General features: G+C 45.7%; 1 protein-coding gene across 2 annotated transcripts; it reads left to right on the top strand.

The window, feature by feature from the left end:
• Nucleotides 1-1382: 1382 nt before the first annotated feature.
• On the top strand, nt 1383-4816 carry LOC123048789 (uncharacterized). Of its 2 annotated transcripts, XM_044471823.1 has the most exons (5): nt 1383-1511; nt 1630-2927; nt 3810-3965; nt 4060-4249; nt 4530-4816. In XM_044471823.1, exons 2-5 carry the CDS (start codon nt 1647-1649, stop codon nt 4601-4603), a joined length of 1701 nt encoding a protein of 566 aa, XP_044327758.1. In that variant the 5' UTR covers nt 1383-1511; nt 1630-1646; the 3' UTR covers nt 4604-4816. The 2 variants fall into 2 exon arrangements, with proteins under 2 accessions (XP_044327758.1, XP_044327757.1); XM_044471822.1 differs by having other exon boundaries at nt 1407-2927.
• Nucleotides 4817-17222: the final 12406 nt, after the last annotated feature.

Below are 17222 nucleotides of genomic sequence, written 5' to 3'. Positions count from 1 at the left end.
GGGCAAGTGGACAGATCAGCCGTAGTTGACCAGGAGGTTTAAAACCCCTTCATGATCGATTTTTTCATGTTATTTCTCGCTAGCATACACTGTATTTCACGTCCTTCCTATGTGATTAAAATAAATATAAGGGGGGTTTTGTAAAAAAATCATCATGCACGGAGTACCCAACACTTTCCCACTCTCAGCCACTTATAGGTGGGTCACCGCCATGCTGGGACGTCATGCAGATTGGACGTACGTTTGGATATGGAAGGAGGCACCATACTTGCACGATTAGACAAGTTCAAGCACTAGTTTCATGTATTTTGCAACTTTAGGCACCAAACTGACCGCCCAGGACAAGTTGAGGCACCTCCAGTGTATTTAACTCTTAAAGAAACATCAGTGAAACATCATCCCATGCAAAACAGGCTTGCAATTCGTCAACATCGTTTCAGAGGGTTGGATAAACCAGACCATGCGGGACAACAATACAAATAAGATGTCAAAGTCGTCACACTAATGGTTGGCCAATTGCTCTGCTTGAATGACACACCAGAAGCCAAGATCTGAAGAGAGACAACATATCCGGGGATACAAACTCTCATAGGGCGCCCCTTCATGCCAGAATGAACATCGTCAAGGTAGGGAGAGACTGAAGAGACCTTATTCCAACACATCATTGCCGCCACCTCATCGATGTTGATGGGAAAACAAAACCTAAGGACATAAAACGGAATGGGCGGACGAGTCCCCACTCCTCTTGCTGCCGATGAGGCCATCAAACAGGAACCCGATGCAACGGCGTGGGGGAGAAACTTGGTGGCGACGGCTAGGGTTGAGAAAGGCCACGCTCACTTTGACAACAAACTTGTGTTAATTCATGAAGTTTTTAATAGACAACATAGTGGTCAAGTTTTCTAGACCCCCTGCACAAAAATTAAGTCATGTTTAAACCTTTTTTAACTAAAGTATCTAAATGCTACATGAAGAACATAAGCCAGACGACGGACGCAGAGACCGTAAAAAATAATAAGACCGTTTAGATCACCAATTTAATGATCTAAACGCTCTTATTATTTTTTTACAAAGGGAGTATCACTTAAACTGGTTTATGCCTTCTGATGCGCAATTTTTGAATTAATGGACAGAAGTGTGCATCTGGTCCAAGTTTATGGACCAGTGGGACATTTTACTCCAGATGTTATAGGCAAAAGCAAACCGTGTCGTCGCTTCGAAGCAGTAGAATGCATTAGCTTTATTTTTGGAGTTTTTTTTAAGAAACAGGATTTTTTTTGAGAGAATGGGGAATTTTTGTAGTAGTACATTTGTTGTTGGAGAAATATAATGGATTGCTAACTGGGCCACCCCTTGGTAACACACGCGGCGGAATGCCCAAAGCCCATCGGCCCCATTTTATTTGCTGCGGGGGGAGAAGGCGAGTAGCGAGCTCGCGATCGAACTCCATCCCCAAAATTTCGAATTTCAAAAGCGTAAAAGAACTCCACGCCATTTCCACGAATCCCTCCGTAAGTTGGATCCCTTCCTCCCTCAGCCCCTCTCGCTGCGATCCCATCCCCATACGCACATTCCTCCATGGATTTTCCTGCATAATCCTTACGCCGGGGTGCCCAAACCTGTACGCAGGCCATCTGCTCGACGAAATGCGCCGGACAACCTCCCGGCGCTGGGGGCCTTACCGCCGCGCTGGCCAGGCGTCAGCCTCCGCCGCCGGCGCCGGCACCGTAGGGGTCGACCGCCTCAGCGCCCTCCCGGACGCGCTCCTGCACCACATCATGTCGTTCCTCAAGGCGTGGGAGGTGGTGCCCACCTGCGTGCTCGCGCGCCGGTGGCGCCACCTCTGGGCGTCCGCGCCCTGCATCGACCTCCGCGTGCGGCACTCCTCCGTCCGCGATGCCAACCCGCCGGAGGAGTTCCGTGACTTCGTGGACAGCCTCTTCCTCCACCGCGATGTGTCCGCGTCGGTGGACACGCTCGGCCTGCAGTCCAGCGATGACTATGTGGACTTCGACGAGAAAGACTCCAATGCGTGGATCAGGACTGCTATCAGCCGCAAAGCGCGGGTTATTCATCTTGTTGGACATCGTAAGGGAATCGCGTCGTTGGACCGCGTGCCCTTCGTCTCTTGCCACCTCAAGATCTTGAAGTTGTCGTATGCCATGCTCGACGATAGGATCCTTGGACAGCTTTCTTCTAGTTGCAAATCCTTGGAAGAGATGGATCTGAAGGATTGCCTGGTCACTGGCCCTGGGATTGTGTCTACCTCTTTGAAGACTTTAATCATGCTCAAATGCACATTCAACTGGGACTTCTCGATCACTGCTCCGAACCTTGTGCTTCTGCGCCTCATCACGCCTTCCGTCCGAGTTCCGTCATTTACGAACTTTGGGTCACTGGTCACAGGCACTATCATACTTGACGACTCTCTCTTGAGTGATGATTTTGGATACATCAGTGATGAAGATAATTTTGATGAAACTACTGATGATGATAAGCACAACGATGATAAGAGAGAGAACTATAAGATTCATGATGACTGTTCCTTGAGTGATGATGATTTTGGATACATCAGTGATGATAATTTTGGACACATCAGTGATGATAATTTTGGATACATCAGTGATGATGGCGATTTTGATAAGTTTGGATTTGGATATGGTTTTCCTAAAGGAAGATATGGACACAGTCGTTACAAGGATAATTATGATTATGGTAGCGATATTGATAGTGATGACAATACCTATGAATACAGTGAGATTGCAAATGATGCAAAGTATGGCTACAAAGGGGCCAAGCTTTCCAGTGAAGATGGTAAGTATGGTGGAAACAGTGGTCGAAATTATAGTAAGATTCTAGGTGGCCATAATATGCTTGAGAGCCTTTCTACTGCTACGAGTTTGGAGTTGTTAACTGATGCTGGAGAGGTATAGCTATCACCATCTTTTACAGATCTGTCTCTTTCCTCTCTTATTTTCTATTTATATTTTCCATAGTTATCATGGGTCATTTTTTTCGGACGTTTCACAAAGAAACGCCGTGTTCCCTTGAACAGAACACATGTGTGGACTGAACACATTTCTGACCTTCTGCTCTAGTGTCAATACCTGGTTACAAAATTTAAATGAACAAAGTAGTACTAGTTTGCTTAATCATCAAATGTAGTAGGGAATCAGTTAGATGAAAGACTGTAGCTTCAAGGGAGCATTGTTCACCATTTACGTTCTCATAGGATTGTTTGTCGTTTTTCTCTTTGTTGCAACAGTGTATCTTTTCAACAGATTAACTATATATAATGTAAAAAAACTGATTAACTATATCCAGTCATTATAAGAGAGTCTAAGGCCAATGTTCCTTCAGTTACTAGAAAACTGATTAAGGATTTTTGTAGCAATTCTATAGGATAGGATTTCTAAATGAAAATTTCCTATAGAGCCATTTGGTATGTAGGAATGAATTCCTATTCCCATGTAGAACCTGTTCCTATCCTTCACATTTCAAAGGGGGGAAACATTAGCTCATACCTAATGGAAAAATTCCTATCCTATGAACCAAGTGACATCTCTTTTCCTATAGGAACTGAGATGCATGTCATTTCACTTCCAATGACTTTCCTATTCTTATGATTTTCCTATCCTATGAACCAAAGGAGGGTATCTTTGTTTTCCCTTCTTTTTTGAGATGGGTATCTTTGTTTTATTCTTTCTGTTGAATAAACCACTTGTATGCAGTTTGTATTGTGAGAACTGAGAAGTTGATTCGACTTACTACTGCTCTTTGCTAAATACTCTTTTGGCTGCAATATGAAGGTGGTTCTGACTAGGGAATTGAAAAGGTGTCCAACTTTTAGCAACCTGAAGACCCTATCCCTTGGTGAATGGTGTATGGCCGCTGATTTTGATGCATTAATTTTGCTGCTACAGCATTCACCTAATATAAAGAGGCTTTTTCTCCAACTTAAATTGGTATGTGTGATTACATATTTGGTGTATGCTACGTGATCCTTTACTTTATTTTTCTGATCACATGCTTAATAACAATTTGGTTGATGTGCTAAAGAACTTCGGCATGAGGAAGGCATTGGAAACAGGTATCAAGCTTGAGAGGAGATCATTTACTTGCAAAGACCTTAGAATGGTTAAGATCAAATGCTCAAAGGATGATGGGAGAGTCCATACCTTGGCACATATGTTCAGTGCAAATGGTATACCCCTTCAGTGTATTTATGTGCGTCGGAGCGGGAATGCTCGTGAGTCATACCTTCTCTTCATATACCATTTTGTATTTACTTCCAATATCAGTATTTCCTTACTGGTTTATTGGTTTATATATTCATGTGCTATTTACTGAGATGTAATGACACACATTGGCATGTTCCTGAAGAGCGAAATATGTTTTAGGTGGCATATGATCTGCTTAGTGTATCATCGATATTCTATTACATGAGAAGTGTATTCTATTAAATTAGAAGAAGTTCTTTCATACGTGGTCCTAATCTATAGTCATCTACTTTCTGATATTTCTACCAGATCTCCGCGGCCAGAAGTTTATGAGGGAACTCGCCAAGCAAGAACTGGATGAATGTGGGGATGACTGGATGTAACATGACATCCAGAAGTTTACGAGGGGTCTTCTAGATATTAAATCCTGCCGCGATCAAACCACCCCTTATGTAGTTAGCAAGGACCTAGTAAGAACCCTTGATCTCCATGAAGCACTGATGATGCTTTCAAAGCTTCACCGGATCTTTTGATTCTTTTTTTAGTAGCATGGATGATGGAACTATTTATCAGTACAAATCGTCGGATTGTTCTTCCTAAAATCCTGGTGGGATGAGTTCATATGTGTGGTCTGTAGTAACTTTGCTTTCTTACCGGATCAGAGACGAAATTATGGATGCTCCTTGCCTGAATTATGGTACAGCCGAGATACGCTTTGTTATTTTACTCCGACAGCATGACTGTAGGGTTCATTTGTCAGTTTAAGTTTAGTAGTATATTGAAATACGTTTTATATGCAGTAGAAAGAAAACACACTTCATATACAACAGGTAGAATATTGACGTAAGCTTCATGCTCTGCAATCATGTGTGCCTACAACTATGAGCAGCGAGGTATTTTCTCTCTGAATAACAAATACTAACACACCTCAAAAATTGCACCACATTTTTTTGTTGAAAAAGGACTCAGTTAATAAGAGAGTGAACTTCACATTTTACTTACTGTTTGTGTATTTGTGATAGTATTTACCCCATTTAAACTTTCCGCCACATTGTACCTCAAAAATTGTTGTGTTGTGTCTAGTTTAATCCAATTTAACAATTTGCCCTGATTTTAATCTGTTGGGTCCACTTGTCAAGATGATGTGTGTGATGGCCAGTATTCCAACTTGGAAGCGTAAACCAGATGGGAGGATTATCCTCCCTACCCAGCTAATCGGACTCGTGTCCCCGTCCGCCTAATCAGCAAAACCCATGGCAAATCTAGTTCCGGTTATCGCTTGCCGCCCTTTGTTCATCTTTGCCCCACTGCTTGCAGTCTCATGGAGTGGGTCTGGCTTGACCATTGACCAACCACCAAACATGATGTAGTCAAGTGAGCTGGGGTGGTTTTGTGGCCTGTGCTGGTAGACAGGGATGTAAGAGCAAATATAGTAGAGTCGCCATACTGTGCATATGAAGGCCGGTGTGAGCACGACGTCCATTTCTACTAGGCTGCTATTGACATTGTGTCAAAATACTCAAGGGCCGCCGGTAGGCGGGCCCGTCTGACGACTGATTCAGCCTTACGGTGTGTGTCGCCCTCGATCCATCCAAAGTCGTCTCACACCGTCTTCCAAAACTTCCCCGCGCGCGGGCCTCTTAGGTCTTACCGGGGAGGAAGCGACCGCACCGACGCACCGTAGTACACCACGCACCACAATTTGGCTCGGTGCCGGGATGGACTCCATTGTAAAACTGGCTTTGGCCGAGAGGCCTCCTTGAGTAATGAAATTCTACTTTTTCCCCACCAAAAAAAAGAAAGGGGGCGGGGTGTCGGCCAGTGAAGGGGGGGCGGACAAGGTGAGTGTGTCCGCGATGGGGACGGGGACAGAGGTTGAATGTTGGTGCTGATTGTTGGAAATATGCCCTAGAGGCAATAATAAAATGGTTATTATTATATTTCTTTGTTCATGATAATTGTCTATTGTTCATGCTATAATTGTGTTATCCGGAAATCGTAATACATGTGTGAATACATAGACCACAACATGTCCCTAGTGAGCCTCTAGTTGACTAGCTCGTTGATCAACAGATAGTCATGGTTTCCTGACTATGGACATTGGATGTCATTGATAACGGGATCACATCATTAGGAGAATCATGTGATGGACAAGACCCAATCCTAAGCATAGCACAAAGATCGTGTAGTTCGTTTGCTAGAGCTTTTCCAATGTCAAGTGTCATTTCCTTAGACCATGAGGTCGTGTAACTCCCGGATGCCGTAGGAGTGCTTTGGGTGTACCAAACCTCACAACGTAACTGGGTGACTATAAAGGTACACTACAGGTATCTTTGAAAGTGTCTGTTGCGTTGACACGGATCGAGACTGGGATTTGTCACTCCGTATGACGGAGAGGTATCTCTGGGCCCACTCGGTAATGCATCATCATAATGAGCTCAAAGTGACCAAGTGGTTGGTCACGGGATCATGCATTACGGTACGAGTAAAGTGACTTGCCGGTAACGAGATTGAACGAGGTATTGGGATACCGACGATCGAGTCTCGGGCAAGTAACGTACCGATTGACAAAGGGAATTGTATACGGGATTGATTGAATCCTCGACATCGTGGTTCATCCGATGAGATCATCATGGAACATGTGGGAGCCAACATGGGTATCCAGATCCCGCTGTTGGTTATTGACCGGAGAGTCGTCTCGGTCATGTCTGCATGTCTCCCGAACCCGTAGGGTCTACACACTTAAGGTTCGGTGACGCTAGGGTTGTAGAGATATTAGTATGCGGTAACCCGAAAGTTGTTCGGAGTCCCGGATGAGATCCCGGACGTCACGAGGAGTTCCGAAATGGTCCGGAGGTAAAGAATTGTATATAGGAAGTCCAGTTTCGGCCACCGGGAAAGTTTCGAGGGTCACCGGTATTGCACCGGGACCACCGGAAGGGTCCCGGGGGTCCACCGGGTGGGGCCACCTATCCCGGAGGGCCCCATGGGCTGAAGTGGGAGGGGAACCAGCCCCTGGTGGGCTGGTGCGCCCCCCTTGGGCCTCCCCTACGCCTAGGGTTGGAAACCCTAGGGGTGGGGGGCGCCCCACTTGGCTTGGGGGGCAAGCCACCCCCCCTTGGCCGCCGCCCCCCCTTGGAGATTGGATCTCCCAGGGCCGGCGCCCCCCAGGGGCCCTATATATAGTGGGGGGAGGGAGGGCAGCCGCACCCAAGCCCTGGCGCCTCCCTCTCCCTCCCGTGACACCTCTTCCTCCCCGCTTGCGCTTGGCGAAGCCCTGCCGGGATCCCGCTACTTCCACCACCACGCCGTCATGCTGCTGGATCTCCATCAACCTCTCCTTCCCCCTTGCTGGATCAAGAAGGAGGAAACGTCTTCCCAACCGTATGTGTGTTGAACGCGGAGGTGCCGTCCGTTCGGCGCTCGGTCATCGGTGATTTGGATCACGACGAGTACGACTCCATCAACCCCGTTCACTTGAACGCTTCCGCTCGCGATCTACAAGGGTATGTAGATGCACTCCTCTCTCTCTCGTTGATAGATGACTCCATAGATTGATCTTGATGATGCGTAGAAAATTTTAAATTTCTGCTACGATCCCCAACAGTGGCATAATGAGCCAGGTTTATGCGTAGTTACTATGCACGAGTAGAACACAAGATTGTTGTGGGCGTAGATCATGTCAATTTACTTTCCGCTACTAGTCTTATCTTGATTCGGCGGCATCGTGGGATGAAGCGGCCCGGACCGACCTTACACGTACGCTTACGTGAGACAGGTTCCACCAACTGACATGCACTAGTTGCATAAGGTGGCTAGCGGGTGTCTGCCTCTCCCACTTTAGTCGGATCGGATTCGATGAAAAGGGTCCTTATGAAGGGTAAATAGTAATTGGCATATCACGTTGTGGTTTTACGTAGGTAAGAAACGTTCTTGCTAGAAACCTATAGAAGCCACGTAAAAACATGCAACAACAATTAGAGGACGTCTAACTTGTTTTTGCAGCATATGCCTTGTGATGTGATATGGCCAGAAGATGTGATGAATGATATATGTGATGGATGAGATTGATCATGTTCTTGTAATAGGAATCATGACTTGCATGTCGATGAGTATGACAACCGGCAGGAGCCATAGGAGTTGTCTTTATTTTTTGTATGACCTGCGTGTCATTGAATAACGCCATGTAAATTACTTTACTTTATTGCTAAACACGTTAGCCGTAGAAGTAGAAGTAATCGTTGGCGTGACAACTTCATGAAGACACGATGATGGAGATCATGGTGTCATGCCGGTGACGAAGATGATCATGGCGCCCCGAAGATGGAGATCAAAGGAGCAATATGATATTGGCCATATCATGTCACTATTTGATTGCATGTGATGTTTATCATGTTTTACATCTTATTTGCTTAGAACGACGGTAGTAAGTAAGATGATCCCTTATAATAATTTCAAGAAAGTGTTCCCCCTAACTGTGCACCGTTGCGAAGGTTCGTTGTTTCGAAGCACCACGTGATGATCGGGTGTGATAGATTCTAACGTTCGAATACAACGGGTGTAAGCCAGATTTACACACGCAATACACTTAGGTTGACTTGACGAGCCTAGCATGTACAGACATGGCCTCGGAACACGGAAGACCGAAAGGTCGAGCATGAGTCGTATAGAAGATACGATCAACATGAAGATGTTCACCGATGTTGACTAGTCCGTCTCACGTGATGATCGGACACGGCCTAGTTGACTCGGATCATGTTTCACTTAGATGACTAGAGGGATGTCTATCTGAGTGGGAGTTCATTGAATAATTTGATTAGATGAACTTAATTATCATGAACTTAGTCTAAAATCTTTACAATATGTCTTGTAGATCAAATGGCCCACGTTGCCCTCAACTTCAACGCGTTCCTAGAGAAAACCAAGCTGAAAGATGATGGCAGCAACTATACGGACTGGGTCCGGAACCTGAGGATCATCCTCATAGCTGCCAAGAAAGATTATGTCCTAGAAGCACCGCTAGGTGATGCACCCATCCCAGAGAACCAAGACGTTATGAACGCTTGGCAGTCACGTGCTGATGATTACTCCCTCGTTCAGTGCGGCATGCTTTACAGCTTAGAACCGGGGCTCCAAAAGCGTTTTGAGCAACACGGAGCATATGAGATGTTCGAAGAGCTGAAAATGGTTTTCCAAGCTCATGCCCGGGTCGAGAGATATGAAGTCTCCGACAAGTTCTTCAGTTGTAAGATGGAGGAAAACAGTTCTGTCAGTGAGCACATACTCAAAATGTCTGGGTTGCACAACCGCTTGACTCAGCTGGGAGTTAATCTCCCGGATGACGCGGTCATTGACAGAATCCTTCAGTCGCTTCCACCGAGCTACAAGAGCTTTGTGATGAACTTCAATATGCAGGGGATGGAAAAGACCATTCCTGAGGTATATTCAATGCTGAAATCAGCAGAGGTGGAGATCAAAAAGGAACATCAAGTGTTGATGGTGAATAAAACCACTAAGTTCAAGAAAGGCAAGGGTAAGAAGAACTTCAAGAAGGACGGCAAGGGAGTTGCCGCGCCCGGTAAGCCAGTTGCCGGGAAGAAGCCAAAGAATGGACCCAAGCCTGAGACTGAGTGCTTTTATTGCAAGGGAAGTGGTCACTGGAAGCGGAACTGCCCCAAATACTTAGCGGACAAGAAGGCCGGCAACACCAAAGGTATATGTGATATACATGTAATTGATGTGTACCTTACCAGTACTCGTAGTAGCTCCTGGGTATTTGATACCGGTGCGGTTGCTCATATTTGTAACTCAAAACAGGAGCTGCGGAATAAGCGGAGACTGGCGAAGGACGAGGTGACGATGCGCGTCGGGAATGGTTCCAAGGTCGATGTGATCGCCGTCGGCACGCTACCTCTACATTTACCTACGGGATTAGTTTTAAACCTCAATAATTGTTATTTAGTGCCAGCTTTGAGCATGAACATTGTATCAGGATCTCGTTTAATGCGAGATGGCTACTCATTTAAATCCGAGAATAATGGTTGTTCTATTTATATGAGAGATATGTTTTATGGTCATGCCCCGCTGGTCAATGGTTTATTCTTAATGAATCTCGAACGTGATGTTACACATATTCATAGTGTGAATACCAAAAGATGTAAAGTTGATAACGATAGTCCCACATACTTGTGGCACTGCCGCCTTGGTCACATTGGTGTCAAGCGCATGAAGAAGCTCCATGCTGATGGACTTTTAGAGTCTCTCGATTATGAATCATTTGACACATGCGAACCATGCCTCATGGGCAAAATGACCAAGACTCCGTTCTCCGGAACAATGGAGCGAGCAACCAACTTATTGGAAATCATACATACTGATGTGTGCGGTCCAATGAGTGTTGAGGCTCGCGGTGGCTATCGTTATGTTCTCACTCTCACTGATGACTTGAGTAGATATGGGTATGTCTACTTGATGAAGCACAAGTCTGAGACCTTTGAAAAGTTCAAGGAATTTCAGAATGAGGTGGAGAATCAACGTGACTGAAAGATAAAGTTCTTACGATCAGATCGTGGGGGAGAATATTTAAGTCACGAATTTGGTACGCACTTAAGGAAATGTGGAATCGTTTCACAACTCATGCCGCCTGAACACCTCAGCATAACGGTGTGTCCGAACGTCGTAATCGCACTCTATTGGATATGGTGCGATCTATGATGTCTCTTACCGATCTACCGCTCTCATTTTGGGGCTATGCTTTAGAGACTGCCGCATTCACTTTAAATAGGGCACCGTCTAAATCCGTTGAGACGACACCGTATGAATTATGGTTTGGGAAGAAACCTAAGCTGTCGTTTCTAAAAGTTTGGGGATGCGATGCTTATGTCAAGAAACTTCAACCTGAAAAGCTCGAACCCAAGTCGGAGAAATGCGTCTTCATAGGATACCCTAAGGAAACCATTGGGTATACCTTCTACCTCCCGAAGGCAAGATCTTTGTTGCCAAGAACGGGTCCTTTCTGGAGAAAGAGTTTCTCTCGAAAGAAATAAGTGGGAGGAAAGTGGAACTTGATGAAGTACTACCTCTTGAAGCGGAAAGTAGCGCAGCTCAGGAAAATGTTCCTGTGGTGCATGCACCGACTAGAGAGGAAGTTAATGATGATGATGATCAAGGTACTTCGGATCAAGCTCCTACTGAACTTCGTAGGTCCACAAGGACACGTTCCGCGCCAGAGTGGTACGGCAACCCTGTCTTGGAAATCATGTTGTTAGACAACGGTGAACCTTCGAACTATGAAGAAGCAATGGCGGGCCCAGATTCCGACAAATGGCTAGAAGCCATGAAATCCGAGATAGGATCCATGTATGAAAACGAAGTATGGACTTTGACTGACTTGCCCGATGATCGGCGAGCCATAGAAAATAAATGGATCTTTAAGAAGAAGACAGACGCGGATGGTAATGTGACCATCTATAAGGCTCGACTTGTCGCTAAGGGTTATCGACAAGTTCAAGGGGTTGACTACGATGAGACTTTCTCACCCGTAGCGAAGCTGAAGTCCGTCCGAATCATGTTAGCAATTGCCGCATTCTATGATTATGAGATATGGCAAATGGACGTCAAAATGGCATTCCTTAACGGCTTTCTTAAGGAAGAATTGTATATGATGCAGCCGGAAGGTTTTGTCGATCCTAAGAATGCTAACAAGGTATGCAAGCTCCAGCGCTCCATCTATGGGCTGGTGCAAGCATCTCGGAGTTGGAACATTCGATTTGATGAGATGATCAAAGCGTTTGGGTTTACACAGACTTATGGAGAAGCCTGTGTTTACAAGAAAGTGAGTGGGAGCTCTGTAGCATTTCTCATATTATATGTGGATGACATACTGTTGATGGGAAATGATATAGAATTCTTGGAAAGTATAAAGGCCTATTTGAATAAGTGTTTTTCAATGAAGGACCTTGGAGAAGCTGCTTATATATTAGGCATCAAGATCTATAGAGATAGATCGAGACGCCTTATTGGTCTTTCACAAAGTACGTACCTTGACAAGATATTGAAGAAGTTCAATATGGATCAGTCCAAGAAGGGGTTCTTGCCTGTATTGCAAGGTGTGCAATTGAGCACGGCTCAATGCCCGACCACGATAGAAGATAGAGAAAAGATGAGTGTCGTCCCCTATGCCTCGGCCATAGGGTCTATTATGTATGCCATGCTGTGTACCAGACCTGATGTAAACCTTGCCGTAAGTTTGGTAGGAAGGTACCAAAGTAATCCCGGCATGGAACACTGGACAGCGGTCAAGAATATCCTGAAGTACCTGAAAAGGACTAAGGATATGTTTCTCGTTTATGGAGGTGACGAAGAGCTCGTCGTAAAGGGTTACGTCGACGCTAGCTTCGACATAGATCTGGATGACTCTAAGTCACAAACCGGATACGTGTATATTTTGAATGGTGGGGCAGTAAGCTGGTGCAGTTGCAAGCAAAGCGTCGTGGCGGGATCTACATGTGAAGCGGAGTACATGGCGGCCTCAGAGGCAGCACAAGAAGCAATCTGGATAAAGGAGTTCATTACCGACCTAGGGGTGATTCCCAATGCGTCAGGCCCGATGACTCTCTTCTGTGACAACACTGGAGCTATTGCCCTTGCTAAGGAGCCCAGGTTTCACAGGAAGACCAGGCATATCAAGCGTCGCTTCAACTCCATTCGTGAAAATGTTCAAAATGGAGACATAGATATTTGTAAAGTACATACGGACCTGAATGTAGCAGATCCGTTGACTAAACCTCTCCCTAGAGCAAAAACATGATCAACACCAGAACTCTATTGGTGTTCGATTCATCACAATGTAACTAGATTATTGACTTTAGTGCAAGTGGGAGACTGTTGGAAATATGCCCTAGAGGCAATAATAAAATGGTTATTATTATATTTCTTTGTTCATGATAATTGTCTATTGTTCATGCTATAATTGTGTTATCCGGAAATCGTAATACATGTGTGAATACATAGACCACAACATGTCCCTAGTGAGCCTCTAGTTGACTAGCTCGTTGATCAATAGATAGTCATGGTTTCCTGACTATGGACATTGGATGTCATTGATAACGGGATCACATCATTAGGAGAATGATGTGATGGAGAAGACCCAATCCTAAGCATAGCACAAAGATCGTGTAGTTCGTTTGCTAGAGCTTTTCCAATGTCAAGTATCATTTCCTTAGACCATGAGGTCGTGTAACTCCCAGATGCCGTAGGAGTGCTTTGGGTGTACCAAACGTCACAACGTAACTGGGTGACTATAAAGGTACACTACAGGTATCTCTGAAAGTGTCTGTTGCGTTGACACGGATCGAGACTGGGATTTGTCACTCCGTATGACGGAGAGGTATCTCTGGGCCCACTCGGTAATGCATCATCATAATGAGCTCAAAGTGACCAAGTGGTTGGTCACGGGATCATGCATTACGGTACGAGTAAAGTGACTTGCCGGTAACGAGATTGAACGAGGTATTGGGATACCGACGATCGAGTCTCGGGCAAGTAACGTACCGATTGACAAAGGGAATTGTATACGGGATTGATTGAATCCTCGACATCGTGGTTCATCCGATGAGATCATCATGGAACATGTGGGAGCCAACATGGGTATCCAGATCCCGCTATTGGTTATTGACCGGAGAGTCGTCTCGGTCATGTCTGCATGTCTCCCGAACCCGTAGGGTCTACACACTTAAGGTTCAGTGACGCTAGGGTTGTAGAGATATTAGTATGCGGTAACCCGAAAGTTGTTCGGAGTCCCGGATGAGATCCCGGACGTCACGAGGAGTTCCGGAATGGTCCAGAGGTAAAGAATTGTATATAGGAAGTCCAGTTTCGGCCACCGGGAAAGTTTCGAGGGTCACCGGTATTGCACTGGGACCACCGGAAGGGTCCCGGGGGTCCACCGGGTGGGGCCACCTATCCCGAAGGGCCCCATGGGCTGAAGTGGGAGGGGAACCAGCCCCTGGTGGGCTGGTGCGCCCCCCTTGGGCCTCCCCTGCGCCTAGGGTTGGAAACCCTAGGGGTGGGGGCGCCCCACTTGGCTTGGGGGGCAAGCCACCCCCCTTGGAGATTGGATCTCCCAGGGCCGGCGCCCCCCAGGGGCCCTATATATAGTGGGGGAGGGGGGAGGGAGGGCAGCCGCACCCAAGCCCTGGCGCCTCCCTCTCCCTCCCGTGACACCTCTTCCTCCCCGCTTGCGCTTGGCGAAGCCCTGCCGGGATCCCGCTACTTCCACCACCACGCCATCGTGCTGCTGGATCTCCATCAATCTCTCCTTCCCCCTTGCTGGATCAAGAAGGAGGAGACGTCTTCCCAACCGTACGTGTGTTGAACGCGGAGGTGCCGTCTGTTCGGCGCTCGGTCATCGGTGATTTGGATCACGACGAGTACGACTCCATCAACCCCGTTCACTTGAACGCTTCCGCTCGCTATCTACAAGGGTATGTAGATGCACTCCTCTCTCTCTCTCGTTGCTAGATGACTCCATAGATTGATCTTGGTGATGCGTAGAAAATTTTAAATTTCTGCTACGATCCCCGACACTGATCTGTAACGGAAAAAGTCCATTTTAAACCTTAAACTTGTAGAAGTTCGGCGAAACAAACCCTTAAGTTGAAATACCAGTCGATTGCACCATGAACTATGCAATCCCGGTCTATATTGAACCCTGATGTTGTTTGGTAAACCAGGATTGTTGACGTGTGGGCCGGGATTGGTGCCATTTCACACTATTCCCTGTTGGGCCAGCCTTCCTTTAAAATGCGCAGATTATTTTTTGTTTAAAACTGCAAAAATAAGCACGCACAGTGATTTAAACCCAACACCTCCTGGGAATTAACCACCAGGACAGCACGTCTATTCTGTTCGCTTGCTCCCTTTATCCTCTTTTTATTCTTTCCATTTCTTTCTCGTTTTATTTTTCTATTAATTTTTTGTTTTTCCTTTTTTCTTAAATTCGTGGTCATCTTAGTAGGAAATAGCCAAAAAAAAGGAATGTCGTGAACCAGATTTTCAAAAGGAGAAAAAGGTCACGAATTTTAAAAAAAAGCTCAACAATTTTGAAAAGAAGTTCATGTATTTTCAAAAGAAAAGTCTATGGATTTAGAAAAATTCAAATTTTTTCAAAAGAAGTTCACGGATTTTCAAAAGAAAAGTTCACGGATTTTGGTTTTTTCTTGTAAAACCATAAATAGTTTGTGGATTTGAAAAAAGTTCATGGATTTTGGATTTTTTTCTAAAACCATAAATAGTTCGTGAATTTAAAAAAAGTTCACGGATTCAAAAAATTCCACAAGTTTTGTAAAAAGTTTCACGAATTAAAGTGAATTGAAGAAACTTTCACGCATTAGATAAAAAAATAAAAAAAAATGTATAAGGAGCTTCCACAAACAAAATAAAAGAAGAAAAGAAGAATTTGGAATAGATTATTCACAAGAGGTGAGGCGGCGTTGTTGGTAAGGACAGTTTGCACCGAAAGGGGAGGTTTCGAGTTTGAATCACTTTGTGCACGCACCCATTTTTTAGATGTGCATTTATTTAGTAGTGTAACAGAAAAGAAAATATTTTCAAGACAAAAAGTGGGGTGGCCCAGCACGGAGGACGGGTGTGCGCCGTGCATTTTTGAGCTGGCCCGACACGAAGAAAGGCTACTCACGAGGACATATTCCAGTCTCCGCATGCAACTGATGCATTCATACGGAGTTACATATCAGAACTGGAAATTATCAATTGGAGAAGCCAAAACCAGGTTGGACAACGTGCGGTCCGAGCTTCATCTTGGCTGCCACCGGTTCTGGGTAGTGCAAAAATTAATGTCGACGGAGCAGTATCAAGAAGGGGAAGGTATGAGACAGCCGCATCGATTTGCAGAGACCAGAATGGTGTTTTCCTGGGAGCATTGGCGGTGGTATTCAAACACGTTACAGATCCCTCTACACTCGAAGCTTTGGCCCTAAGGGAAGCTCTTGCACTATCTGATGATCTTCATATTCGGCGCATTCACATTGCCTCGGACTGCAAGGTGGTAGTCGACGACATAAAGCATGGCAGCCTCGCTTCTTATGTGCGGTTTTGAAGGAGGTGTTAGATAGATCGTCCTCTTATATTTCTTGTAATATAGTTCATGAATTTAGGAGCTCAAACTTTAAAGCTCACAACCTAGCGAAACACTTTCTTTCTCTTGGATTGGGTCGTCATATTTGGTTAGGCCATCCAAGAGATCTTTCCTTCGTCCCTGTAAACATTGTGACGGGTTAATAAAGTTTCGCGAGGTTGTCTAAAAAAAGCAGTGTAAAGAAAAAAAAGGCATTCTGAATAGACAAAAAAATACAAATCGGCTGGTCCAGCATGGAGGACGGGTGCGCGCCGTAGTCAACACTGCCGCTTCTTGGCCCACCAGCCAGACGAATCCCTGTCATGTCAGTGTTTTTATGTCTCAAACGATGCCGGGTTCGATTTAGACCGGGATTGCATAGTTCAGGGTGCAATCGACCGAGATTTTGACTTGACGGTTCATTTCGCCGAACTTGAGTTCAGGGTTTAATGTGGACTTTTTCCGATCCGTAACTCTAATTCCATACGAAGCTGTCCGTAGGTCTAGCGTCTCTCGGTATACATTGCCACAATTTAATTTAATTTTTTGAATGTTAATACTGCCACAAATTTACAAACGGGGATACAAGTGGAGTTCAGTCTCAATAAGAGCAACTCCAATGGGGCGACCCATTTCGTCCGCCCACATCCGTTTAGGTCGGCGCGGACAAAAGTGGAGGTCCAACGCGCCGACCTAAACTCAAATCGTGTCCGCCTGGCGTCCGCGCCGACCCATTTCCGACCCAAAATTGTGCCTGGAATGCATCGGCGCAGACGCAAAGCGGACGCGCCACGCGTCTCCTCGCCGTCCGCCGCGTCCCCACCTGGCGGCCACCCAACCGCCACCGGTCGTCTTATTTATGACGA

This window comes from Triticum aestivum, chromosome 2D (assembly GCF_018294505.1).
Source record: "Triticum aestivum cultivar Chinese Spring chromosome 2D, IWGSC CS RefSeq v2.1, whole genome shotgun sequence".
Classification (NCBI taxonomy): Eukaryota; Viridiplantae; Streptophyta; class Magnoliopsida; order Poales; family Poaceae; genus Triticum; species Triticum aestivum.
Note: the sequence above shows the minus strand (reverse complement) of the source record. Positions and strands in the feature narration are given on the sequence as shown.

What these genes read in the sequence shown, in the direction of transcription:
- LOC123048789 (XM_044471823.1), top strand. Translation starts at nt 1,647, where the DNA reads ATGCGCCGGACAACCTCCCGGCGCTGGGGGCCTTACCGCCGCGCTGGC. An exon ending in TGTTAACTGATGCTGGAGAG is followed by an intron (nt 2,928 to 3,809) that starts GTATAGCTATCA and finishes TGCAATATGAAG; the next exon opens with GTGGTTCTGACTAGGGAATT. An exon ending in TTTTTCTCCAACTTAAATTG is followed by an intron (nt 3,966 to 4,059) that starts GTATGTGTGATT and finishes GATGTGCTAAAG; the next exon opens with AACTTCGGCATGAGGAAGGC.